The sequence below is a fragment of the Athene noctua genome, chromosome 4, assembly GCF_965140245.1.
Source record: "Athene noctua chromosome 4, bAthNoc1.hap1.1, whole genome shotgun sequence".
Lineage (NCBI taxonomy): Eukaryota > Metazoa > Chordata > Aves > Strigiformes > Strigidae > Athene > Athene noctua.
In genome coordinates, this window is record NC_134040.1 from 12497870 (window position 1) to 12524397 (window position 26528).

The 26528-nt window shown below is 38.0% G+C and overlaps 1 protein-coding gene across 2 annotated transcripts in view; it reads left to right on the forward strand.

The window, feature by feature from the left end:
* Positions 1-26528, forward strand: part of ABLIM2 (actin binding LIM protein family member 2) — a 146590-nt gene that overhangs the window by 79970 nt on the left and 40092 nt on the right. For both annotated transcript variants that reach the window (XM_074904458.1, XM_074904457.1), the window contains exons 8-11: positions 9879-9966; positions 13210-13268; positions 17198-17275; positions 21907-22053. In XM_074904458.1, the coding sequence (XP_074760559.1) occupies positions 9879-9966; positions 13210-13268; positions 17198-17275; positions 21907-22053 (372 nt within the window). The remainder of the gene's footprint in view (positions 1-9878; positions 9967-13209; positions 13269-17197; positions 17276-21906; positions 22054-26528) is intronic.

Genomic DNA, 26528 nt, shown 5'->3' on the forward strand with positions numbered 1-26528 from the left:
TAATTCATCAAAGCAGTGATTCCAGTAGTCACCTTATACCTTCTGAGCCTCAGACACAAAGAGCATACAGTATGTCAGTTACAGTGGCTCTCTAAGTGATATGTTGCTGTGGTGATGCATTACTGTCTAGTGCAATTTGCCAGCATTTGAATATTTATTTTGACAGTGTGAAACGCTGCACTTTTTGGATGTGTTCAGTTCCTCATCCTAGTACTTTGCATAATTTCTTTAATTTCTTGTGGTCTTCTGACTCCTGCCTGGGGTACACTGCGGTCGGCCAGACCACTGCTCAGCAGTGCCCAGGACCTACCCATGATCCAGTCAACAGCACAAGCCCCTCCCTCCAGCTTTCTCCTGTAACCATGACAGTGGTGCAGCAGTAAGTGCACTTAGTGACAATTGGCTTTGTTGATAAAGTATCTCCAGAATGCTCTGGCCCATGTCACAATGGTTCTGTGTGTCTGCTAAGAGCAGGAAAGCAGCCTGTGTGACTCATTTCTTTTATCTTTAAGATTCTTCATCCTGCCAACCTTCAGCATTTTTTGTGCTGCTTGAAATTTCTTTTTCGCCCCAAAGCAAGAAATTCTGAATGGTACCTTGAACTGGAAATGTGTGGATGAGTCTGAAAATAGCAACTTCCGACTTCCAGGAAGGACTATTAATGTCAGTTCGGCATATGACAGCAGCATCTTCAGGTCCAGCTATATTTGGGGATCCAAAATATCAGTCCTTATTCAGGCACGGAATGAGAGACACCTTCTGTCCTCAGATGGTTGCAGCCTGGATCACCGTGACCAGTGCAAAAAGAGCTGTGCTGGCTTCATCTGATAAATCATGCTGCCTCTCCAGGGCTGTACAGTGTTAGTTGCAGCTTCATTCTTCCCATCTGAAATGGGTGGGCTGAATGCACAGCTGCAAAGTCAAAAAAGAAGGGGAATATGTCTGCAAGTCATCTTTCTCCTTCTTCACTCCCTCTCTCCTATCAAGGGATGACAGAAGTGAGAGCCAGCTGCAGCTTGTCTTGGCCCGTAAGTGGGTTTTAAGGAGTGGGAGAGAAAAGTGGAAAAGAAATGAAGGGGATTGTTGAGCAAAATGAAAACAGAAGCCTCTTCCAGTCTCAGTGGGTGGCAAGAAAAATTTGCAAAGCTGAGAAGAAAAAGACAAAAGGGGCAGATCACACATTGCATAAAAAAAGCAACTGAGTGCAAAATCAGTGAGTTTAGGCATGACAGACTACTTTGATTTACAGAATCATGTACCAAATTCTGTAGAAAAAATGTGCTATTGGCCTTTTCCAGCTTTTTCCTGACTGCAGCAGGCCTGAATTTGCTCCTGAGTCAGAACTTGTTTGCAGATGTCACAGGAGATGACAGTTATAATAGTGCTGATTTTTCTTCCTATTCTTTCTTTTTCTGAATATTTCCCTTTAGAGATTTTTAATTATTTTTTTATTTCTCCCACAAGCATCAGAAACTTCTCCTTCTGAGAGTCCACTATAAGTAGATTACTACCATTCTGAGATAAATGTCCCTGTTGGTACATTCAATCTGCACTTTATACCTGGGAGAATAAAGAGTGTGTGGGAGGCAATAAAAATGACTCAGATGTGGGTGGGAAGTCTCAAGGCTCTGCAAAGTACAGTGGGATGAGCCAGAACCAAGACAATATGAAATAACTGTACATGTGAGACAGCTAGAGCTGTAAGTAATGCTGCAGGTGCATATATTGAACATTTCGCATGACTGTTTCTTGGCATCCAGTGGGGTGATAAATGAGTCCAGTAAGGAGAATATGAGGAGAAGGATTGATTCAAAACATTACACTACATTTACGCTGGTGTAAATCCCGTTGAAAACGGTTCGTTTGCCCTGGCACACTGTTGAAGTGACTCAGTGGTGAGTCAGGTCCACTGTGACTAAGAGAATTACTAAGAATTTTCCTCTACATAATTCTCTGTCTTCTGGCTCTCACATTTTTCTCGCCTCGGCACTGTTTTGCCAGTAGATATTTTGCCAGATACCTCTGTCTTGATAATGTCGTATGCCCCTTCATACCCAGTAGATGACATGACAGCTGTTTATGAAATTAGCCATTATTGTATACAACTATTACTGTGTAATCCTTCAAGTTACTCTATAGCATATGCAAAACTTTGGCTTTGCTAGGACCCTGAATGGAGATTTTATGTGGTTACACTTAAAACTGGTAACTGAGCACAGTATTCTACTGCAAGCACCAAAGGTTATCAGATTTTCTGAATATTGTCACTCTAATTTGAAAATATCCCCTAGAATCCATTCTATGGAGCCACTATAGTCCACATAATATGCCACTATGTGGATGTAGTGGCAAAGTTAATGAGCATGTGGCCATTGAACAACACTTGGTGCAGTGCTGTGCACCTCCTCCATGGTACTCTTGAGATAAAGACAGAAGGACAAACACCTGGGCCTTAGATTTTACACAGCCTTTAGGATTAAACCCACATTGCACAATCCCATGTCTGTGTGCTGGCCAAGAACAGGAGGGTTGTACTACCAAGTGGGAATAAGCAAGAACAACCCCCGATTTCAGCCTAGAAGGTGGAATAACTTCATAGGAAGATTTTTCTGGACCGGTTCTGTGCTGCTAGGCCAGAGAGTTATTAAATAAAAACTAATTTAGCTCTGGGAGCAGGAACTAAAACCTTAGCTCAGCCAAAGTAAGGGAACCGCATTTACTTACAGAAATTGTGAATTTTCCTCCATAAATCAGTGCAGTGACTGGTTGGGCCATTTAATGTCAAAATGCTTTATCTTGTCCAAAAACTGTATTAAATTTCATAAAGGTAAATATCCGGTGTTCCTTTTTATACCTGTATTTTGTTATTGGTTTCTGGCGCCCAAGAAAAAGGACAGTTCATTCACATAATAGTTTACTATATCAGTAAAAACAGTCATTTGAGGAATGAATGAGGGAGGTATAAACAGGATGAACTAAATATCCACTAAAGGAGTTTAGTAGTTTTTCACCTTCCTTGACTTGCATACTCTGTCCTAGTGAAAGTACATACTCCTCAATTTTGAATTTAAAACTGTACATAATGAACTTCCCTTACCCAGTGTTAAGATGTTTTTCTCCCCAGATCTACTTATATGAATGCATTCACATAAGCTAAAAGCAGTAGTGGGTTCATTTATCGGGGAATTATGTCTTGATTTTATGTTCTGTTTCAGTATGATTTATTCACCTCAAGCACATCTTGATTTACTTTGATGTCTTATATTCAATTATCAGTGCTTGGAAATGCATATGAGGTATGGTGGACAGTCAGCTAAACATGAGCAGTGTGCCCTGGCAGCGATGAAGGCCACTAGCCTAGAGAGCAAAATTTGAACAAGACCACAACCAGTAGGTATCCCCCTAATATGCAGCATTTGCTAGACCACATGAAGGATACTGCATCCAGCTTTGTGCCCTCCTATAGCAAAAGATGCTGATTAACTGAAACAAGTTTGGTGGAGGACCACCGTGATTGTTGAGGATATGAGCACATACCCTGTGAGGAGATGCTTAGGGAGCTGGACTTGCTCATACTGGGGAAGGGATAGCTTTAGGGGGACCTAATAGCAGCATTTCCATACCTATGAGGAAGCCCTCAAGGATGTGGAGACAAGCTCCTTACTGAGGTGCATGGTGGGAGAGCAGGAGACAACTGTCAAAAATTAAAAGAGGGGAAGTTCTGACTGGATATAAAGAAGTAAAAAATCACTATAAGGGTAACTATTGGAGCCATGTTCTTAGAGGTGGTGCAGTCTCCATCCCTGGAGGTTTTTCAGTACCCAGCTGGACTAATTCCTGAGCAGACTGATTTGAACTGAGCATCAACCCTGCTTTGAGCAGGAGGTTGGATTAGATGACCTCCTGAGGTCATTCCCAACCTGAATTATTCTATCATTCTGTGGTGCACTTGCACACCTCCTGACTTTAAACTGAATTATAATTCTACTATTAGATGTATTAACAATGGGCACTTGGAGAAATCTCAGTTCCCTTTAATGAATGGGTGTGAATGTCCATGTGAATGAAAATTATTCAGGTAATGGAGACAATAAATAGAGACAACAAATAGAAAAGGGAATAACTTATTTTCTAAACTGAAGTTTTAAACTTTTGCCCATCACTACAGTGTTATGGAGGTTCTCAAATAAACAACCAACCACCAAAATTTAAAAATTTTACTGTCAACACAATTAACTAGCTCTCCACAAACTACAGGTTCAAATATCTGTGAGAGGAGAACAGAACAACTCCTGAGGGTTTAATGACAACCCAAAACACAGAACAAAGCACCACTCCCTAGGGTTTAACGACAACCCAAAATACTCTATCACTCACCTAACAAGTGAGGGCTCTTAACCTTGAAGACCTGCTCAGGGCAGTGTCCTGACCTAAGTCACCTCAAGGAGTTTCTTTGGGCAGTGTCCTGACCTAAGGGAGAGTCCTCAACCACAGTGTGCTGCTCCAGGGGACGAGATCAAAATGGCTCCCCCAGGGGACTCCATTTATACCCAGGATGGATCTGACCTGTGGTCGATAGTGGCTCCCATTGGCCAAAGGCCCCAACTGCCATGAAGCCCCAAGAGCAAAGGCAGCCCGGAGCTGCTACACTTCACAGCCAAAGAAGCTCTGCTTCCATTGGGCGGGTGCACCTGCCACATACAGTACCTCAGCATTTTTCCCCTTCCCATCCCAAACAAATAGTAACTCCCTTCCACTTAAACAGATAGCAGCAGTCAAGTCTTATCTTTCACAAGAGCTTTAGCCCTTCATTTCAGGGTGAGAAGCTGCCAGATGGAAAGACGTATTGATTGTTGGCAGTTTTGTACTTTATTCTGTTTCCCTTTGCTTGGACAGGTGGTTGTCTGATGATGACCCAACTCTCTAACAAACTTGTTCCAGGTGAAAAGCTTTTAACTAAGAAAGCTTTATATCAGTTCTGTGGGCTTTGTTTCTGGGTCATGCAACTGCACCATGCCTTGGCATACCAGCAGGCTCCGTGTTTTGTAGGCTGACTTCCATTACCTTTGTCCAGGATAGGATATAGTTAGGACTTCATTTGGAGATTTTAGAGTATGAGGGTGTCAGGGTTTGGACCTACCTCAATAGATAACTCTTAGTAGTAATGCACTGTTACAGCAACCTGTATTGTATTCTACCCTTAAAATGGAAAATATGCTTTGATATGATTGAATCATTGCAGCAGTCTAACCCTTTCTCACTTCCACAAACTCTTTATTCCCAGCAGTAATAGGTGTCAGTTACTACTGTGCATTTTTATAACAAGATAGATTTTTTTTACTACTATTTTTATTTTTACAGGAAAAAGTTTACTGAAAACTTTTCATTTTCAGGAAAGGAACCAAATAGTTAGTTACGTATGAGTTTATTTAACATGTTATATGACTTTGACTACTTTCTTTCCTTTACTGGACACTTTACTGAGTAATGCAGTGAGGTAGGATGTACTTAGACTTCACTGGTGAGAAAGTAATCAGAAATCTTGAGTATTCTTTCCAGGACTCAGCTTGCACTTTGAGCTTTAGGCTGCACTGATTCAATCTCTCCCTTTCTCCTTCATCCATAGGCTGTTGTCACTCAACTGCCGTAAAAATTTACATCAGTCACACTCCGAGCAATGGCATGAGAGGCCAGATGAGCAATGTCATTGTAATAGAGTTACAATTATTATACGTATCATCTTTTATCTATTCTTACCAGTTCATCAGTTATTGCAGCCATAGCCAGAGAATGAGCAGAGGTTTTTGCTGAGCTGTCTGCAATAATGTAGTATCTTTTTCCTCAGTGATGACAGCAAATTTAAAACCCAACCTTAACTAGGTAAGGTTATTCATTCTGGTATGAATTACTCGGGTTTTGCTAGCATTGCATGTTTTCCATGCCTTGTGTTCATAATGCTCTGCAGACTTTAGGATAACACCCCTTACTGTCTTCAACTGGTGCTTTAAATGATGTGATTCGCATCTGTCACATCAGGTTCCTTCTTCTTTTATCTAGTACAAGCCCTGAAGTTATGAGAAAAGGCAGTTTTATGTACTTTGTTTCAGATCTTTCTGATCCTGTTTGAAGTGAAGGATGGGTTTACTTGTCAATGTGCTGTGGGACAGGTAGCAACACTGTGGTGCCCCCATGCGTAGGGCAGGGAGTGTGGGGAGGTCCATGGCTCTGCTGGAAGGAACATTCCTCATGTTGACCCAGCCCAGAAGGCTCTGCTTGCTGTAAAGAGATTTGCCATTCAAGGCAGTCCCTCATATCTAAAGGGAACAACGTAATTAATGATATGGAGTCTCGGAGTGTTAAGGACTGTTTTGGCTCCACCAAAACTTTCCCTTGGTGGTTGTGGAAAGCTGGTGTAGTCACTTGAAGAGAAATTAAACTGTTGGTAGTGTACTGTGTTGTTAAAGCCATACTTTGCTCTTCAGGTTTGAGGAAATCTCTGTTGAGAATTAATCTTTAAATTGATCTTTATAATACTACTGTCTTCACATGTGGATGCTTGAGCACAAAGACCTGATGCAGTCTTGAAGCAAATGTAGGATATTGAGAATGTTTCTTACAATCTACAACTTGAATCATAAGAGATCTCTCACAGATGAATATTGCTTTTTCAGTGCTATGTGTGTGTTGATATTTTATTAAACACGGAGACAACAATCTGTCAAACTAAGCTTTCAAACTGTGCAAAGAAGTAACCATATGGTTAGGAATTTGTTGCTGCATTAAACTCCCTCACATCATTATAACCAAGAAAAGAAAAAATAATGAGGCCATCATTACAACTAAACTGAAAACATAAAATAGTTGCTGCCCTAAGCTTATAAAATTTCTAGGTTCTGCTGGAACTGATTGTTCATCCATGAGATGAAGCCTCTGAAATAGTCTGAAGAGAGAGGAGAAAAGGGTACTGATGAAAGCCTCCTTGGCGTGTACCCAAGTGAGGCTATGATTCACGTTCAGATTCAGCACATCCAGGTCCTAGCTTTAAATATAATTTATAGTATCTAATCAGGCTAATTGTATAAACATATCAGGGAATATTATTAATTAATTCCCTCATCAAGTCTCTAACGTCAGATTCAGCTATCACCTCTCATTTAGAAAGATGGTGAGATCTGTTTTAAACAGGGATGAAGAGTCTGCCATGTCTTCTGTGCTTTGGTTAGAAAAGGAACAAAGTAGAAAGTTTTAAAAAAGGGGGAACAAAACCCACTGTCAGCACTTAGAGTTGTATGAAAAGTTTGAGTATGCCCCATTTTAATTCAGAGGTAATTATGGAAAATCCATTGGAGTTATCCTGCTGTGAGCATCAGCAAAAGGATCACTACACCTTTGTCCCCTGATTTTTCTGTTGTAATCATATCTAAGCTATAAAAGAGGTTTCTGTGTAATTCTACAGCTAGTTGATATTACATACTATACAGAGTGAATTTAAATTATGTATTCTGTTGTACTGTTAAATTTGGGGAAATAGATTTTATTCTGTGATGCATTCAGGTTATCTGAGAACGTGTTCTGACATAGCAAAGTAGTAATTGAATTCCCTAGAGAGTGTTAGCCTGGGAATTGTATCAGCTATGCTAAATCAATTAAATTATTGAGGCTATGCATTACATTAGCAATACTTGTGCAGTAGCCATCTTCCAAGGGAAATGATATTTCTTTTCAGCTTGATATTTCAAACCTAAGTTTATCTGGTAATAGTTAAATACCCTTCTGTGCTTAAACACCTGCACTCAGCCAAACAATTTTAAATCTGAGGTTTAAGCCCTATGCTGATACTTCATGGTCTGATACATTAAGGTGTGAACACAGTTGGTAGTGACCATCTTCCATGTCTAAAGTTGCAAAAATCACTCAGTGGTCTGCACAAATGGCACCATAAAGTGAAGAGTGAACTGGAACAAGCTGTTTTTAAAATAGCAGTTCTTACGTGATACATTGCTCTTCCTCACTGCTTATTTTAAATGCAGCAAGAGGTTTTCAGGAGTACATCAAGTTAACACTGATGAAGTAAAACCAGAGATTCTTTAACCTGAATTTACCACACTCCTATGTTTGATATTGTGAAAAGCAAAATAGCCCCCAAACACAGATTATGTTCTGTAGTATAAATACCTCTGAAAGTTTTGACATTTGGTCAATGAAAAAGAGTAAGACAAATCGTCCCTGTATTAACAGTGTTAAATTTCTAGATTAATAGAAGGGGATTTACAGTGCATTGCTCTGAGAGCACATTTACATGCTGAAGACAATGGGGCAATTGATAGTAATTTCTTAAAGGCACACACAATCCTAGTAGCACTTTCAACCTTTTTAGATAAGCAAGTTATGAGACATTCTACCTGGACCAAAATTTGCTTATTTTTAACTCCAGAAGAATTTCTACTGTAGTCAGACTTAGCTTAACTTTAAATTAAACTTAGTTTAATTTAGCTCTAAGCTTTAGAGTTTCTTGGTCTTCTGGTTTTTGTTCATAATGGAAGTGTCCTTAAGCCGCTTAAACCATGGGCCATTCTGTCTAGCACAGAAGAGTGCAGGGTCAAAGAGGAGGAGGGAGAGGCCAAGATTTGGCTTTCAGTTCTGTAGGGGTTTTGAAGAGTGAGGAGTGCTGGGAGCATGCACAAGAGCCGGCTTTGGGCTGTTGAACTCTGCTTTGTGAGTATCATCTGAAAGATGGGGTAGGGGTGCAGTTTTGAGGGGTGGGCCCACGTCATTCACTCAGAAGAGCACAACTCCCGGAGTGCTATTTTTGTTCCTGATTTAAGCCAACATAGCTCTGTGGTGCTGCTGTCCTTGCCTGTGGGAACTGGAGCTAACAACTTGCCCACATTCAGCCACAGTACTGAATTTTGGACGAGCTACCAAAATTGAGTCCTGCATAAACCCCTTGATCCAAGAATCTTGGCTTTTTTTTCTGATAGTTGTTTGAGGTTAACATCACCCTTCTCTGTGTTACACATTGATGTTTTGACATAGACAGACACTTGCTCCTTTATAGCAGGTAGATGTCTCCTCTTGAAAAATACACTCAGGTCAAGGGTGAAACAGTTTAAATTAATGGGGTTATAAGGTAATTGGGAATTTAAATTTATGAAAATTGATGAGTTACTAAGCTGTTCTGAGCAAATACAGGGCTCAGTCCTGTGCTTATTCCAGTCAATTAAAATGGTGGTATTAAATTATGTGGATTAATCTCAGAATAATTGGCAAAGCTCCCAGCTTGTCCATGTGAGGAAGTTAGTACACAGTACCCAGAAGTGTCAGCTCGGAACTTACATTCCTGTAGGCATGCCACACACATTCTTTATGGAAACCCTTTAGTACCTGTTACCTGCAAAACACTTCCAAAGCAGGTACAAACATTCTTTGCACAAGATGGTTCTTGCTGTGCTTTAAGATTATATATTCAGTAGGATCATGACGAATGTACAGCTGAATTGCAAATCCATGCTCAAGGTTATGACCTCCCAACTTCCTTGTGCTGGTAAGTCTTCAGCTGCCTTGCACTTGATGCACGGTATGGTTGTTTACAGGGAAAATGTGTTCACTATATAAAATCATTTCCATCCTGTAAATTCAGAGACTTAACTATTGCATATTAACTTTTTTTGTGTAGGTGAGACCTTAATTATATTTTAAATCATGAATTGTCTATAATCAAAAATAAGCCTTGTGATTGTAGGAGATTGTTGAACTAATTGGCGTTAAATAATTTATTCTCATTAATCATATCCTAGAAGATGAAAGAAAAACTTCTCATAGTGAAGCTGCTAAACTAACCAGTATACTTAATCATGTGTACTTTTTTTCCCAAACAGGCAGGAGAAAAACATTATCACCCAACGTGCGCACGATGTGTCAGGTGCGGTCAGATGTTTGCAGAAGGAGAAGAAATGTATCTTCAAGGTAAAAACAAAACCAAGCAAAAACCAAAACCTCACACTTGGCAGTATGGCTGTCTTGCCCATACCTGCTAGCATAGCTGAGCTGCTTCTCACATATTCGCACTTCATAACTACCAAAGAAAGTGATGAATGCGATGTGTAGGCTAAGAAAAAGCAAAACCAAACCTTTGTTGCTTCTTACTCACCTATTACTTCGCTCTCAGTTCAAATCCAATAAATAGCAAGCAGCGTGAGTCACAGAAACGGTAAGTGGTAGCAGTTATTTCCTGCAGATGGAACTAATTGACAGAGAAGATTATAAAATTTCCCATTTATTTAAAAAATGTGGGTTTTTTTTTTTGCATTGATAAATGGTCCAGATGAAAGTCAACACGCATGTGGGACAGCAGGTTCTCTGAGGCTGCTGTTGCTTTCCTAAGACCAGATCTGTACCCATTGCCCATTTGGTATGAGAAGAAAATCTGAAGGTCTTTACCTGAATTCCCCTCAGACAGACCTAAGTGCTCTCAGAGAGTGGAGAAGAGGATGCCATGGAGCTCAAGCCCTTACCATGCAGTATGCTTATACCTTATGCAGCCATAAGCTTGCATGGGAGAAATTCAATGTGTCTTGTCAGGTAATAGAGAAGGACTTGCACAATAATTTATTCAATAGAAAAAAAAAGAGTTACTTAACATAGTTATGAGCGAAAATCTGTATTTCATATGTAGCAACTTCTAGCTGTACTAAACCGATCAAAGAAAACAATGTCTACACAGTTAAATACAGGGTTGGACACCAGAGAAAATGAAGGCTTTTGCCTATGTCTTTGACTAGCAGTATCTATTCAAAGGAAAACAGAATTGAGAAACAGTAGGATGTGGGAAGTGCAAGGCTGGTTTATTATCTTAAAATCACATGCTTGCCCAGATCGGTATTACAACTTTGCAATTGTCCTCAGTTTTCTCGAAGCATAGTTTGAAATTATTCATTAAGCCGGAAGAGTTAGACTTTATTTAAAACACAACAGTGGTCTCAGTAAGATCTAATTATAATTTAGTATGTTATTTAAAATGACAGTTTTATTGTCGCTTTGGTTTACAACAAGAACTGGCTCGTTAAAAGACATAATGATCCTTGTCTTTGCTCATGGATTCTCCCTCAGGAGCCAGAAAATGCTGTGGTTCCTCCAGTTGAAAAGTAGCTTAGCAGTAGTAAAATCCCCTGGGAAATCAGTGCTTTAAAAAAAGATACGAAAGTACCAATTTGTTTCTAGATTTCAAACCCTCTGAAACTGGGTTGCTAGTGAATCTTCTCTTTAAGTTCACTTTGTTAGGGTGGATATTTGTTAGGTTTTGTGCTGAATTTTAGTTCAAATAATTGCAAAGTATGCTCAGGTCCTGTTAATTTGGACCTATCTTACTTTATTTTCTGGTGCATGAAACTCTGATATCGGCTTACTATCATAACGCTTTTTGCCTTCACATGAAGAACAGTTTTCATTAGAAAATGGTGTTAACTTCATGAAAGATCTGTGATGAGGTGTTTGGCTTGCCTGACCTGATATGTTAGATAATAAAAAATGTCAGTGCTCAGGGTTTTATAACTTGTTGTTTATCCTCTTAATATGCTGTAAAGTTCTTTAGGTGTTGCATGTTCCTTAGCAGAAACTGAGTCATCAGTGGTCGGCCAGCAGATGACTTTTGAGTGAAAGGACTCTTTTTCTTCTGGGTAAAAGTTTCCCAGATAGTTTTGCTTGACCATAGGTAGGAGTAATTAAAAAAAAAAAAAAATCAAAAAAAAAAAATCTAAGTACTTCTTAAAACCATTGGGAAGATTTACATCAACTTACGCAGCAGTCGGGACAAATGCTTTCAGTGGGCAAGCTCAGACTGACTTGTAACTGGAAGGTAAATTACCATTGAATTTAAAGGTGTTATAAAGATGTTTCTTAGTGGTTCAGTCCCAAAAAACTTCAGTAACTTATTAAACATAATCTATCCGGTCTGTACTTATAGATAGTCTTTTACTGCTGGAGTTTGGGTTCATCTGGGTTATTTTTGTGAAACAAATTCTAATGATCTCCATCTGTCTTCTGGGAAATAGACTTTCTGTTTCTATCATGTTTCCAAAATCCACTGCTTAGAAAACTATCAAACTGCTGTGAAAACAAAGTATTTCCAATTACTCTTCTTGGTGCTCTCCACCCAGTATAAACATTAAACATTTACAACACAAAGGTTCTCAACTTCCATTTAGTCAGGCAGAAGTTGCAGTGCACTCACATTATTTAACTGTGTGGAGCTTTAGTTTGTGGCTTGTCCAAGCTCAGACAGGCATAAACATAAAGGTTCTTTTTTACTGTTAAAATTTATAAATAATTCTTTTGTTTATATAGTTACACACATTCCACTTCCATTGAAAATTAAGTACGTCTTAAAAGACTTTGTGACTAATGCAAAACTATTAAGTTTCTTTCTCACACTTAACGTTTACTTCTATCTCTGGCGTTCATAATCCTCTGTTTAATACTTACATGTAGATAATTGGTTCATTCTGTATTTACTGCTTCCTCTAGGATATTCCTCTGAATTTATGCAGTTCTTACTATTTGACTTATGAGAGACAAACACACAGGAAGTGCAGAATCAGTACAGTGAATAATTCAGAAAGAAAATCTGGATTTTCAGCTAGTGTTAAATGCCACAATGCTATTCCATCCCATCACAGTGTGCTACTTAGTATGACCTGGGCCAGACTGTTAAAAGAATATGTATAATAAGAGTACAGGTGATTCTAATTACATAAAAGAAAAAAAAAATTGCCATGAAAGTGGAACGCGTTGCCCAGAGATGCTGTGGGATCTCCATTCTTAGAAATACACAGAACCCAGCTGGGCACAGCACAGCCCTGAGCTGCCTGCTGCAATGGAACCTGCTCAGGGCAGGAGGTTGGGCTGGAGGAGCTCCAGAGATCCTATACCACATTTCTTAGGACTCAGGTTTTGATGCTGGTCTCACGTAGTGAAGTACATACAGCTTTCTGTAGTTCACCTAGTCTCTAAAACCTATGTGATCAAGCTTCCTGATGTTGAGAAGCTGTCTGGTTTAGCTTTGAGTGTATCCATGAAATAGTGACTATGGTGGAATCAGTATGCTCTGTCTTACAAAACCTTATAGGAAGGTTTAATAAGGTTCTTATTTTAAACATTTTAAGGTTCTTACTGGGGAGCTAAACTAAGCAAAATATTAAATTTACTTTCCAGGTACATCCATTTGGCATCCAGTTTGTAGACAGGCTGCAAAGGCTGAAGAAAAAAACAAGGTAAAAAGACTGTATTTTTACCCAGTGTTATTCCATTGTTATGTTATTCTCTATCCCTTTTTTTCAAGTGTGCATGTAGGGAAGGGTTTGGAAGTTTTTCACTATTGTAATTTTAAATTTTAAATGGCAGAAATCTAGTAGGTTAATGTAATAATGTAATATAAATATTCTGCTTTTACTTAATGATTAAAGCTACATCTTGAGGAGAATGCTGACCTAAGAGTTATATGTATAAGCTGAGTAAGGAAAAAATGTGAAAATATGAGTAAGAAAAAAAAATAATTTTAAACTCCTGTCTGATTATGATGTGATCAGTGCATGACCTCTTTTTATGTGGCTCTGCACTTAAAAGTTCAGAGGACTTTCACATTATTTGTTTTTACAAAAAAATCTCTCCTTGGAATTTCTTTTTTATTATTTGTTTGTAAAATGTTGGCAAGCCAGCCCCCAACTTAATTTAATCTCTGGCTTTAAGTACCTCCTTAATTGAATGATTTGTGCATCTGTCTGTGTGCAAGGGGAAAAGGGGGGAGTTCTGGCAACCTTAATAATTACAAGGTTAGCAGATGAATAAGCTGCCCCTAGGAAATGAAGAATGGATCTGTAGCTGGGGAAGTGATCCCTCTGAAGTGGTGGAACTGAGATAGTTCTATCTCATTTAATGCAGAGGCCAAGTACGGGGTTTTTCAGTTCTGATGTTCTCTGATGCTCCAACTGGTACCCTTGGTATCCTTGTTTGAAAAAAAACTCTGCTTTGATTTATCAAAGCTTAGACAGAAGGCACATGGGACAAGTCAGAACAGCAGGCAGCAGCTATAAAAATAGTGTTTACAAATCTGGTGTGTTAGCAAGTGCAACTTTGACTAAATTACAGTTTTGAAAAAAATTTGGTTTGGACTTTACCCTGAAGGATTTTGGCTGTATTTTCTTGTACCCATGTGCTTGGGAAGCAACTGCCCTGGAATTCTCCATGACAAGCTCCGAATATCAAATAAGTAGCATTTCAGTATAAAATGTAGTTTTTAATACATGTATATTTAAATTTGTCAAAATACTTTAATAAGTGCTGCTGATTCAGCCTAATACTATTAAGCAGTATTTGAGGCTTCCTAAGGATTTTGTACTGGCTGAGTAACTGAAATTGAAGGGCTAAAACCCAGTGTAATTTATTGCAAATTTTTTTTCCCCTCCTTCAAAGACAGACAGCACAAAGGCAAATAAGGTGTACTTGTAAGATATTGTGTAAAGGCTAAGTCATTTATAACACATCTCTCCTGAGTGCTGGGAGTTTGCCTCTTCCCCAGCAGAGATGACATCTGTATCTGAAAGTTAGTGGGGGTTTTGTTTGAGTAGGGGAAAAAACCCAGAATGGAGCGCAAAGAATTCTCCCAAGTCTAGTCATTTTTCCTTTTCTTTGAATTTTTCCTCTTTTTTTAGTCTTTACGTGCATTACTGAAAAAAAGGATATCATTTCAATAGACTTTTCAACGTAACTTGTCAAGTCAGGAATGGGATGTACTGGTTGAGTTTGCTGGTTTAAAAAACCTTGATGGTTTTAAAACGTTGTTGGTTTTAAAAGTTACCTTTCTATATATTTATATAGATACATGCACAGCATGTAATTAAAGTAGGTGACAAAGGCAGAGGGAGTAAGTGGCAGCACACTCCAAAACTTTGGAGGTGGAGTGCACGGGAAAAACAAGTTGTGAAAAAGAGTGACAGCAAAAAGAAAAATGATGAGAGAGTGAGATTGTAAACAGAAGGGATGAAGCTGGAGAAGACAGGAGGAATCAAACAGTAACAGAAAGAATAATGATTATTAAAAGGAATAAAGGAAAAAAGAGATGGAGGAAGAATAAAAATGTAGTAGAGAAATGAACAGAAGCAACAGAGTCAACTGAGATGTGAGATTTTATTGCAGAAGCTAAGGAGATTATGTGTAGCAGTCATGGACTGAGGATGCTAAAAAAGGGTAATGGATCATGCAGAAAATAAAGAGTGTGTGTGAGATGTGGAATGAGCAGGTTTTAATCACCAGGAAGAGAAGTGGGAAAAGTTGTGAGAGTAACCATACTGTAAGGAAGCATGGAAGCAATCCCCAGAAGTACCTTAGAAAGATGAGACTCTACACTTTGATTGTGAAAGTTAGAAATTTTGATGAATTGTAGTTCTTCTTAAAAACAAGATGGCACCTCTAAGTTGAGGAGAGCCCATGAAAAAACTCCTGGAATTTATTAAGATTTATTAAATATGTTCGTCCAGGTATTTTATGTGTTTTAAGGTCACGCTACACTGTGTGACCTTAAAACACACTCCACTGATGCACATGACACACAAAGAAGCTCTGAAGCTTTATCTAGGAAATCCTGAGGTTAATCCAGAACTGACATTTGAGTTAACAGGGTTCAAAACATTGGAACAGTGCAGTTTTTGTCTTTTTTTTTTTCTTTTTTTTTCTTTTTTTTTTCCCCCCCCTCTACTGCATTGGGCCTCCTGTAAGGACATCATGAAGGAGAATTATGGTTTGCCCATGACATCAGTGCGTTGATGACACTTTCATGTCATTTACACAAGTTCTGGAAAACTGCAGTGTGCTTTAACTATGCAGAAGAACAATGCAATTACACTGTCTGTGTTAAATGATCATCTCAGCAGCAGCAACAAGTATTTCTCTTATTGCCTTGCTTGTCCCCTTGGACCTGTGTGTATACAGAGCCTCAGTGTGAGACAAGTGAAAATGAGAGGGAGAAAATTTGAAAATCCCAGTCAGACATGCCAAAACAATTGGACTGAAACTTTTTTATGTGGATAAGTATCTCCATGTATTGTCTCAGAGAAGCCACAGGAATATTTGGGTTAAAGAAGGTCAGTGGAAGGATAGTTGTGATCGTTTACTTTGTTTGCTCTGCTAACACAGTACAGTACAGGTATATTCACATATTGCTTCTAAAAGCTGGTAAATACTTCAAGACTGGAGTAGTAGGAAGAATGTTACCTTGACCTGACAGCATAATAATCCTTTTAAGGGTTTGAACCGTTGTAACCTCCAGGTAAGAAGTGCCAGCTTTCAGCGGGACAGTAAATGATGGTCATTCTGAGCATATGGAAAAACATGTACTTTTTGCTATCACGGTCATACTTTTCCATAGATGAGAAAGAATATTTACCCAGAATTAACATCCCTGGGTAAAAGAGGGTATATAAATCAATTGATTTCATAGTAAGATTTGTTCAAACTTCGATTATGAATGTCAGGTCTGTTCACTCATGGTTAATATCACTGTGTCTCACAACCCTTTGTTATTTAAAAGTAATTATATTTTTCATCATAAAGGAATCTACCAAAAAGAAAGCAATAAAAGTCTGTCACTCTGAATGCCAAAATGGTTGAAAACAGAGCTAAACCAGTTGAGCATTAAAATTTATCTGGTAGTCTTACGATCAGAGAGAGGGAAGCTAACCTATTGGGTGTGATTCAGGATGCTCTGCAGGTTGTTGTGTTGTTTGCTGTGAGTGAATGGCACCGCAATGAGACACGTTTCAGAAGCAATGTATATTGGCTTGATGGTATAACCTTAGACTAAAAATGCTGCCACTGTATCATCTTGTAATTTGACCTGTCTCTGCTAGTGCCCAAAGGCTGTCCCGGCAGCTCCGAACTGGTCCAGGCCATTTTGTTCTGACGGGAGGGGAAAAGAAAGTCAAATGTAAAATAATGCTTTCATTTCAAAAGTTAATTTGATTGACTAAAAGTGTTCTTTCATTTTTAATCCCTTGGTATGCCTGTATGTTTTGAGCTAGCTGTAATACGCCATTTTTGATGGTAAAGGTTAAATTAAATTGTATGGCACCTTCTCTTTGAAGTAACAGTTACATTTTCTCCCTCTCCTCTGTTTCTTATCTGTTTCACTTCTCTTCTCCTGCAATAGGAAACAAGGACTTCCTCTGAGAGTATTATTTCTGTACCTGCTTCAAGTACATCAGGTTCCCCAAGCCGTGTGATCTATGTGAGTATATCACAGTGAAATTTGTTCTGTGGGATGGGGAGAACCCTGTGCTTCCTCCTACAACTTAGCACATTGTGTGGAATGTTAGTGTCTGCAAACCACTGCAGTTGGTGAATCCTCTAAAATGGAATTTACTTTCTCACATTTAAAATGTTTGAATACTGCATTTGCCATAAGAGAATTCTGGCAGTTTCCTCTTATTTTTTGTGGTGTATTTATAGCACTTACTTTATGACTAGAGCTGGCTTATACCAAAGCATGCAAAGTACCGCAGTGCCTTCTAAAAAGAAAAGTTTAAATAAACAGTACAGCGCACAGGTAGATTACAAGCTTAGATTTGAATGCAACTTGTCTAAATCGGGCTCTTGAGCCTGCATCTGATCACTTATGAAAATACTCATGCATGTGATTGCAGGACTTGGGTCTTGACAAATGCCAGTCCCTAACCTCAGAGGATTTTTGATGTGTTTATGGTTTAAGAAGTGCTAGCTCTGGAAAGCTCATAGAATTTAAAATAACAAGTATGATGAAAGCTTATTCTGGGTATTTTTTTTCAATACCAGGTGTACATTGTCATATTGTCATAATTGCTGTAGCTAATGTTCATGGCCAGATTCTCAAGGCTACCACCAATAGGTAAAAAATATCCACAAGTATGATGATCTATACAAACATCTCTTGGAGAGCTTCAGTATTCCCAGGCCTCTTTGTCCTGTCCAAGTATCCCTCTGGTAGGCAGGTCGTTCTCATTGGATAGGACCACATGTAGAAGAAATTGCTGAAAATACGATTGACTGCCAGAGAGGTTATTACACAAAGATAAAGGGCTTTTATCTACTACACTAAGACAAGTAAAAGAGTGCCTTGGAGCCAAACTTGTCTGGTTTTCTTCAAGTAAAAATTTTTTTGAACAGAATATACCCTTTATCTGAGTAAGATTGAACTAGAAGTGAAGGAACCACCCTTATCTAAATGCTTATCAGTGTTTCTGAGCTCTCCTCCTAGGAGAGCTCCATGCCGGTGAATATCAGTGGTATACTCCCAGTAAAAAAAAAAAAAAAATGTCGTTGCCTCCAACTCCTGTGAAAACAATTCATTGTGCTAGGAGCCTATTACCATGTAATATAATACTACTTTGGCCAGATGGTGTCTATCTCTCCTGCCATGTACTACTTCATTGTTTTTATAAGCATGAGCATCCTTCTAAGATTTATATGTTTTTAGTGACATTTATCTAACTGTTGGATGGTACTGTTTTTCTTGATGTTTGTGATTACTGCTTTAAATATGCTTCACAGGCTGTTAAAAGTCGACAAACCTCCCTTCTCTTTTTCTGTTTTTTTGAAGGATATCATTAAATCAGCACACAACTCTAATGTTTGTTACTGTACTATTACTTTCAAAGCAGCTGGGACTGTGAAAGAATAAAGTTGTCTCACAAATATGAGTCAATTAGGAAAAAAGATTTCCCAGAGGCATGCAAGTTCTTACTATATCTGTCTCATCTGTGACTGTTTAATTGTCAAAGCTGTGAGATTGATTAAATCCTATTTTGGCTTTCATGAACAGGAAAGTAGAAAGAATTAAAAACATGTTACTGGACTTCTATATTATCAAAATGATTCTTTGGGTATCTTTTCCATCTGTTTTCTATTACAGGAGTGTTACGACTTACAGACATGCTCAAGATTTGTCTTGGGTGCTTTCGTGATTGGTTTTACCATAACTAAATTTTATGCTGCCACTGAAAGGAGGGTCCCACCCACACATAGCCCTGTCTGCCTCTGGCCATGTCTTCCCATCTCCTCTTTGGTGCTAGTGGGTGCACAGAGGTATGATTGGTCAGATTTGAGACTAGATTCAGTTAAAAAATAACCCAGGAGAAAACTCCAGCCAGCCAAAGAGGCAAAAAGAGACCCAGCCATCTACATGTCTTCTAATGCTAACATAGAAGCCAGAGCAGAGTGGTCAGGGGCACACAGGCCAGCCACTTTCAGTAGCATGGATTCAGATCATTAAAACCAACGGTAAGACAACAGCTGGTGAGCTCTGTGAAGTATGCTGTTGGAACAAAAGGGAATTTAGAGAAAACAGTTAAAGCTTAGGAACTGTGCATTCATGGTGTTGTTACTTTCAAAGGCATCAAGTCAGAGCAATGCAATCATTCTGAACAACACACCACCTCATGGGAGACATGTTTCTGGGTCGTGTTGAGTGCTCAGCTAGGGAAAGATGAAGAAAGCATGTTTGGTCTAAACCTGATTGTGGTTCGTACAGATGGTTTACTAAAGCCATACAGCTTTTTCTTCACCTGTTAATATCAGACTTCGATATCTTCTTGCACTGTGAGAGAGCACAGGCCAATGCCCTTTCAAGTTAATGGACATCTTTTCATGATCTTTAGTGATGGCTTCATTATATCCAGACTGAAATTTACCCTAGTGGTGATATTCGCTCGGAGTCCCTAAATACCACTTAAAAATTAGTTGATTTCTAAATTATGCCATTAAATAAGGCTTAAATAAAAGTCCTTCTTTATTCTTAGATAAATTTTATGAAGAGAGAATTAGGTGCTTCAACTTAATATATCAAACCAGACGGTTTAAGTTAGGTTGCATAGCTGTGTTGTATGCTCTCATACTAGGAATAGAAATCACATTATATTTTTATACAGATCATATTTGCAATTATACAATTGTAAAATTACATATTCCAAATTAAATAGATACTCTAAGCTTGGAGCATGGTTTTAACAGAATCCAAAATACCAGAGTATTGAACAAATGGCTTAAAGCTTTTTAGCTGTAATTGGAGCTTTGCCTAGCCTATTTGAATTTCACTCACATCTTTGAAACTAGGTGAAACAAATAAAATAAAAAACAATGTAGGATGAATGTTTGTATAATTGAGTGTTTGGAAGGCTACTGTATCTCTAAGGTGTTTTTTCATCCAAATTTGCCTACATTTTATGTAACTAGATAAGTTTTACTCCTGACAGTTCTGAAGTCTAGTGGGAGAATCTCAAGTTGCACATCTACATGGATAGGGGCTAAAATTACTGTAATTAAATAGTCCCAATTCTGAACTTCTTTGAGTTCACTAGAATAATCTCCACAACCCTGGATACCTAAAAAAAGGAATTATCACAGCCTCCTTTGCCTTCCTTGTAGGTACAGTGCTGCCCAAAGTCTTCCTGGAACAGACCTGATGGACAAATTCTTCCTTACCTTTGCATGACCTGTCTCTGCATCAGATCTTGCCACTAGCTTCTCAGTAGGGAGGGATTTATTTTCTTTAAGGGGCTATTTAATTTCTCTTTAATTTCTTAAAGTAGCTACAAGGAAGGTGAGATCTGTAGCTCACCGAAGAATCACATATTTGATTAAAACACATTTTTTCCTGAGTTTTGAGGATGAGAATATGTGATGGTTATGGACGCTTTGTTTCACTTTCATAGTTAAGAGGAATCTTCCTCCTTTGCATGTTGCTGACGTTTGCACAACTTTATACATTGTTTTACAAAAAGAGATAACTGAAAGTTGTCACACTAAATTTTTCCTGTATGACTAACCTAATAGAAAACTTCCCTGGAAAATTTAAGTTTTCTTAGCTCATCCTAAGAAAAAGTATAATCACACAAATCCTGGATACTTTAATATTTTTACATGTGGAAAACATTATTACAGTTTTATAGCTGATCATACCATGATTTTCAGAGAATAGCAAGTTTCACTCATCATTTTGTTGCCAACAAAGAGCTTGTAATTATGCAAAGCCTGAACCGAGGATGAGACAATTATGCAGCCCATTTCTCCGCTCTCAATGTGGACAATCTGTCATTGTATCTACAAGACAGTACATACTGGATACAGTTTTGGTGCAAGTTACCATTATCCTGAGGATAATTGGTGCAAATATGGCATTTTAATAATTATACTTTTGGAATAAGTGTATTAAGAGGAGAATGGGGAGGGATGCAGCCCTTTCTCTCTGTTGGCTGTGTGAGTCTCGTGAAAGGATTTGAACTTTCCTTAAGTGGCATCTGTGATCTTTCAACTAATCCACCATGGTGGAAATCCATCATCTGCTGGTTTGTTACCCATTATTAAGGGATACTTAGACATAGTCAGGAAAGGAGTTGAAGCTGTGTGACACAGCTGAATGGGAAAAATAAAAGATCTGATTAATGGTTTTCAGCATCTGGAGAGTATACGTTGGAAATACATATTTGCTTATTCACTACTGCTTATGGTAGGAAACCCTGCACATCAAAACTACTTTAAAATGAAGGGTGTTTTGCCTGGAAAAGACTACAATATCTGTCCTCCATGTGTCTCTGTGCAGCTAGCAGTAAGCAGGATATAACCAAGGGAAGCAGAATGATGCCATGCTACTTCTCTTAACCAAATGTGAGTGACAAAGAAGAGGAGAAAGCACTGGTATATAAAAAGAAAACAGCAGTAATATTTAGCATTGTGTAGTAAATTAAAGAGATTTAAATGTGCACAAACAGAAAAAGTGGTTAATTATGATGATGATGACTTTTCTACGTACGCTTACCTGTCCTATTCTGATTGCATCCTGATCATATTCTTTCTTATTCTCACTGCTTTCTTTCCTCCTTTTCTTAGGCAAAGCTTGGAGATGAAATTCTTGACTACAGGGATTTGGCTGCTCTTCCTAAAAATAAAGCCATCTATAACATTGACCGCCCAGATATGATCTCCTATTCTCCATATATCAGTTACTCTTCAGATGACAGGCATAGTTACGGGGAGGTACTGAAACATGGGTATTTTTTTTACGATGAATTTGAGATTATATGTGCATCATTAAACATGTTGCTGAACACTCTTAAACATGGTCATAATTTTAAAAACCCGCAACTTTTATATCTTCAGTTAATTGAGTCATGTCATCCATTCATTCACACCTTCCAAAACACAAGCAAGATGTTCATTTCACTTTTTAGCTTGTGGAAATTAAAGAATTGTTTTCTGTGATCATTTTTTTTAAACAGATGACATGCAATTAAAATATGTTTTTGTATGAGAGGAGTTCTACATGCATGCAGGAAATGGGAGCCATTGCTAATTATAATGCAGAAATCAGAAGCAAAGCCAAATGTCTTTTGTGATTTAAATTTTTTTTTTAAAGCTTACCATGTTATTTTGGTAACACAACAGTGGTATCACTTTCCTATGTGCAGATTTCTTTCAGCTGTCTCTAAAGTTCATTCTCATGTCATTCATTTCAACCTATTCATATGCAGAGCTAATATTACACAGTTTGTGCTAATGAAATCTAATTTAACATAATCTTACTAATTTTGTTTTTTGTGAAGCGTATTTGTATATAACTCCTGTCATACAAGTTAGCTTTTCTTCCCTAACCATATCTACCTTTCCTTTGAATTTCTGATTTATTTTCTAATTTTAGATTTTTACAAATCAAACCTCTTAGATATAGTAGGTATATTAGCAAGATAATATATACTATATTAGCAAGGGTCTAGAATGGAAGTCTGCTTTGTTCTCTATAGGTGTAGTGAATGGGTAGAAATAAATGCTGTAAATAATAGCCATGGTATTTATAATAGCCCTAGTCATACTATCACTTAGACCTTTTACACTTAATCAGTACCACTAAAATCTCAGTACTTCTCCCAGGTGAAGTGCAGCCCATATTTTAGGTTTTGCAAACTCTCTTCCAAACATCTCTCTGTACTATGCTGAACCACAGTAGTTCCATTATAATGCATCCTAAAAGAATTAAGATAGTATCAGGTAGAGGGTTTAAATGGTATTTAGGTTTCTGATTTCACTAAACTGAAAGCTGCTGCCTAGCGCTGAACTTATGGACTATAAACACTTCCTTTCTGTGTCAAAATTTGTGGGTACTGGTAATGTTTGTGGGCCTCCTCAACTGCTCATTTACATCTAGACTTGGCAGAGGTGCATAGACTAAACAACCTTCCGCCCAGCTCCTGCGAGGACTCAGTCATTGCACCCACTCTGAGGTGATTTTGGGCGGTGCTTGGAATCTAACACACACATTTTCATGGTGCTCCAAATATATATATCCTTGATACTGTCAGGGGAAAAAAAAGGTCCTGTCTTCCAAATTTCAGCATCCTGGCTACTATCTGCAGTTGCACTAGTTTTGGTAGATTTCCTCAACTAACAAAACATAACGTTTAATTTTGAAAGGAAAATTACTAAACGGCAAATTGTCAAATTACATGATGTTTAATTAGAATTTAAATAGTACCTGGCATTTAGCCAAGGTCAAACCACCACAATAGTACAGATATTTTACTTTCCCTTAGAACAGTCAGCTCTGAACAACAAAGTTCTACTCCATATTTGCTTCAATGTAGATTTAACTGGTGTTTATATGCAGTTTCAGGCAGTTGCTTTAAATGGGAGTTTCCCTACCAGCAGCACTCTCTGTGACACAGGACTGGCCTCACCGGACCCAGGATTTTGTAGTAGAGAAATCAACAAAAGCTTCATATGAAATTATTTATCTCTTATTCCTTATTTACTTATTTAAAAACAAATACAAAGAAAAATTGCCTTTTTACTTAATTGACAGGTATTTTTTCTAAGTCTATCGTGTTATACATGGATATTGATATTTTAAAAGTAGTTCTCACAAGTAACATCATGCATGAATTTGTATCACTAATTTGTTGTGTGTTGCTGTTTGCAGTCACCTCAGTTGCTCTCTCCAACACTTACTGAGGTAATCCCCAATGCCTTTGTTCTCCTGTTCTGACCCGTTTTATGACGCATAAAACCAGTCCTATTGATTACCAGCAGCATCTGAAATGTGGGGTTTGCCTCCTACCTTTACAGTGCATGGGGTTTTATCATTTATGTTTATCACAGTGTTACTTGTGTTGAATATGTGCTCTGCTTCTGGATTGTCATCTGTATGCATCTACCTCCATGGTCATCCATCTTTCTGCTTTCCAAAGTAAAGATTGTATGGTGGTCACTTCTTCAAGCTCTACTAAATAAATTACATTGGGAAGTATGATTTAAGTTTACATTTAAAGCTGCCAACATGAGTTTAATTAATGCTTGGCATAGCTTTCTCTTCTTTTTTCCTTTTTTTTTTTTTTTAATTCCACAAATAGTTAAACTACTTACACTCTTTGTGCACACATAATGTTAAATCATTTGTACATACCTGAACTTATAGGTCTGTGTATCTTATTGAATGTGTATTAATGATCAAAGCCAGTCATTCTTTCAAGAAACATCACCTTAGAAGCAGGAATAGCATTTCACATAATTTACCAGATAGTAACTCAATTATATATCACAGGCCTGGCTAATTTCTCCATTATACCAATTTTATATATTGCAAAATTTTGGTAATAGTGGAGAATGGAGAATTTCCATTAAGGATTGTAGATCACAAACTGTGACTATAATCACTGGTTAGAGAGGTTAACCAATAGAGATGTAATGTTATTGATAGTTTAAAAATAAAAACATGCTTTATTTAATAATGGATTTCATGAACTTGATTGACTGTTCCTTACAGAGACACAAAGTATATAAAAGGTAAGTTCTGAAACAAATCAATATGAAATCTTGGTGTTTTGGAAGATTATAATAATTTTGTTTAAATTAGCTACCAGTTATCAAACTGTCAGTACTGTTAAATTCCAAAAGTGACTGGTATGGAGGTTGGTGCTGCCATGATTTGTGTTATGTGGATGCTCCCACATTATCCAGATTTGCCATGCTTGCTGTCTTTCTCTGAAGAGTCTATGATCAGGTGCTCAGGAGTCATCATCTGCAAACTTGTCACCAGTTTTGTGGCAGGATTTTTATTAGGGGAAAATTCCACTCTATCATACAATCGGACATATCATCAACCATTAGCTAACACTCATATAATAATTAAATATCATCACAAGACTTTCTAGAGACATTGCTATAGTGCTTATAAATCTCTTCACAAGGGTTATAGTGGGTATTAAATAATGTAGTTTCTTTGGGAAGGAAACATCTCAAACTGGGCATAGAGGGATTGGTGGCAGAATGTCTGCAAAACTGCATGCTTGGGAAGACATCATTTTTTCTCACTTTTTCATATTATTTCTTCTGAAATGGATATTAAAGCAATAATGCTACTTACCACTCTACAAAACTGTTTTTCTGTTTCTGAAAATGCAGTCAGTGTCTTTGGGGTGATGTGGAAGGGATGGAGCATACCTGAAGATGAGAAAAAACAATGATGGGAGGACATTCTACATCTCTCTGGAGTCAAGAATAATCCCAGAGAAGCCAAATAGTGAACCGCATTCATCTAAAAATGAATGGATATAATTAAGTTGTCCTGATAGGAGCCTGCGAGATGATGGGGCTCAGTAGGATATTCTGTGTTTAAATGATGAATGATCCAGTGGGAGTCACACAGATGCCTAAAGATGTCCCAGTATTCATGACAAGTGACTAATACCTGCTATGGTATAGCCTGTCTTCACTCACTCCTACTGGAATAGGAGAGGGAAACATTTTTTGGAGCATGACTTTCCATAAGGGAGCATCAGCAGGTTACACCGATTTGTTCTAATCTGAAGTTAAATCAAGCCAGTTCTTGCTTGTCTTAAAAGAAACAAGAAATTTGAATTTGCTTTTATAGCTAGTTTACAAAAAGTAATTTCCACATCTAATTCACTCAGTAATGCTTTTACTTATAAGAAGACACTACATGCAAATTGCAGTTGTAATTTAACTAGTTATAGAGAGTGAGGAGATTGGAAGGGGTGTACGTGGTTTTAAGTGGTTAAAACTAAGGCTGTAGTGGGAATGGGTCGTATGGCTTGCTTTGCACAATGCTGCAGTATTAATGCTAATGCTGTATTTGAGTGTTTATAATGCTTACCAAGCTAGTAATGACCATGTTGTAATATGGTATGCCGGGCAATTTGTACAGCAGACACAGTTGCTTTTGTGGTGTAATGAAGCCAACAAATGCTGATTTCTGTGTTGCCTGTAACCATTATGCATCCATTCATATGAGTACAGAGTGACCATAGCAGTATCACGCTAATCTGATCTCATCTTCCACCCACTGGTGTATGTTCAGAGAAATTACACTGTCCTGAAACAACACTTCTATGTTATGTTCTTTTCAGATTACATTGTCATTTTAAATTCATGTATGTGCTGACTTTCCTGGGAACATGACTGTTCTCTGAAACTTGGCAGAGCTCTTTCAGTCACACTGT